Genomic DNA, 1,954 nt, shown 5'->3' with positions numbered 1-1,954 from the left:
ATAAAATTTTATTATATATTATTTGCCTATAAAATTTACATATATACAATTTTTTAAATCGATGAATTATAATAATTATGATCGACATTTTTAGATTTTACTTGATAAAAAGTTCAAATTTTTTTATACTTTAATCAAAATTTTTGATATTATATATTCTGAGAATAATATAATTTATAATAATTGCATTATTATTGTAATTATATATTTTAATAAAAAATTGTTTAAAAAATATAAATTATTCAAAAAATATTTTTCAAACATTTTGTACATTAGATGCTTTTAAGACATAATTCAAAACATCTATTGTTATTTTTTCAAGTCATTATGCTTAGAATTTTTCTATTATTTTAAAATTTTTAATTTTCTTCAAACATTCTTACAATTTCAAAATTTAAAATATTGATAATTTTTGTATTTTAAATATTGATAATTATTAAATCATATATATATTATAATAATTATATATATTATATTATAATAAATTATAATTTTAGAACATGATATTGTTTAATAAAATAGCATTTTTTTAATAGTAAAATTATTATTTTACTATTTAAAAAATTAGATAGCAAGAGAAAAAATTTGATAAAAATAAAAATATTAAAAGTTTTCTTTCTATTATTTTTTACTTCGCGACTGTTAATATGGTTACCATATAATTGAAATATAAATAAATCTTTTAGTATTGCAAGAAAAAGTTTAAAGAAGAAGATTAAAAATTTTATATATAAATATATAGATTAATTTTATTTAAGTAAATATATAAAAAAAATAAAAATAATATTTTTTTTAAAAAGTTTCTAAATAATTAAAAAATTCGTAATAGAATGCAATAAATTGTGTTTGAATTATGGCAACTACATTACATATTCTGAATCCAAATGATAATTTAATGAAAAAATTTCAAGAAACATTACATGCACATTTATTGCATGTTGATAATAAACTTTCAGAAGAAATAATCAATCTTGTAAGTAAATGAATATAAAAATATAATAAATAATATATTTTTTTATATATTTTATATTATTATGTTTAACATTGACAGAGATTTTGTTACAATATTCATATTTTTAAATAAAAATATATTTTCATAAAATATAAATATAATTATATTTTATTTTAATTATTTTAATTATAATTAATTATAATTATTTTTAGGAAACATCAATAAAATGTGCAGAAAAAGAATTAGAATCAGAAGCTATACAACTTTATCAAGTGCAGCAAGATGTTCAACATCAACATACAATATTACAACAATATATACAAGCATTATCAAAAGTCACATTTTTAAGAGAAAAAAAAAATAATAATATAGAAAATGCTAAAGAAATTCTAAAACAAAATTATTCAAAATTGAAAGAAGAAAAAGATAAAAAAGAAAAACTATCTCAAAAATTAAAAAATTTATTGGAATTTCATTCTTATTTGTCTAAATGGGAAAAAGAATTAAATAATCATTTAATTTTATCTAAACAATTGTCATTACAAGATATTAATAGAAATAAGATATTGATTAATAAAAAACAACAAAGAGATTTTATATTATATCGATTAAAAGAAGAAATATGGAAAATTGAATCAGAAATAGCTTATTTTGATGAGCAATTACAAATCAAAAATAAAGAAAAAGAAGATGCTAATAAAATGATAATTGATGCAAATACAGATTTAGAAACTCTACATACAGAACATAAAGATTTACATAATATATGGAAATCTATAGTAACTAATATTTCTAAAAGAAGTAATATTCACGATCAATTATATTTTGAACAAAAGTAAATATTAAAAAAAATAAAAATAAAAGAAAAAAATTATAAGTATATATATTAGTGTATTATATACAATGTACTCCCATTTAAAAATAAAATAAGATATATATATATTATTTTTTAATTACATATAAAATTAAATATAATATACAATATTATTAATATATTAATAA

General features: G+C 15.0%; 1 protein-coding gene across 1 annotated transcript in view; it reads left to right on the top strand.

The window, feature by feature from the left end:
* The window catches only part of LOC116186164 (coiled-coil domain-containing protein 40), an 8,535-nt gene that overhangs the window by 2,763 nt on the left and 3,818 nt on the right, over nt 1–1,954 (top strand). The window contains exons 2-3 of the mRNA XM_031512598.1: nt 801–973; nt 1,165–1,787. Coding sequence (XP_031368458.1) covers nt 854–973; nt 1,165–1,787 — 743 coding nt within the window. The 5' untranslated portion in view covers nt 801–853. The remainder of the gene's footprint in view (nt 1–800; nt 974–1,164; nt 1,788–1,954) is intronic.

Source organism: Apis dorsata, unplaced genomic scaffold (genome assembly GCF_000469605.1).
Source record: "Apis dorsata unplaced genomic scaffold, Apis dorsata 1.3 scaffold_483, whole genome shotgun sequence".
Classification (NCBI taxonomy): domain Eukaryota; kingdom Metazoa; phylum Arthropoda; class Insecta; order Hymenoptera; family Apidae; genus Apis; species Apis dorsata.
Note: the sequence above shows the minus strand (reverse complement) of the source record. Positions and strands in the feature narration are given on the sequence as shown.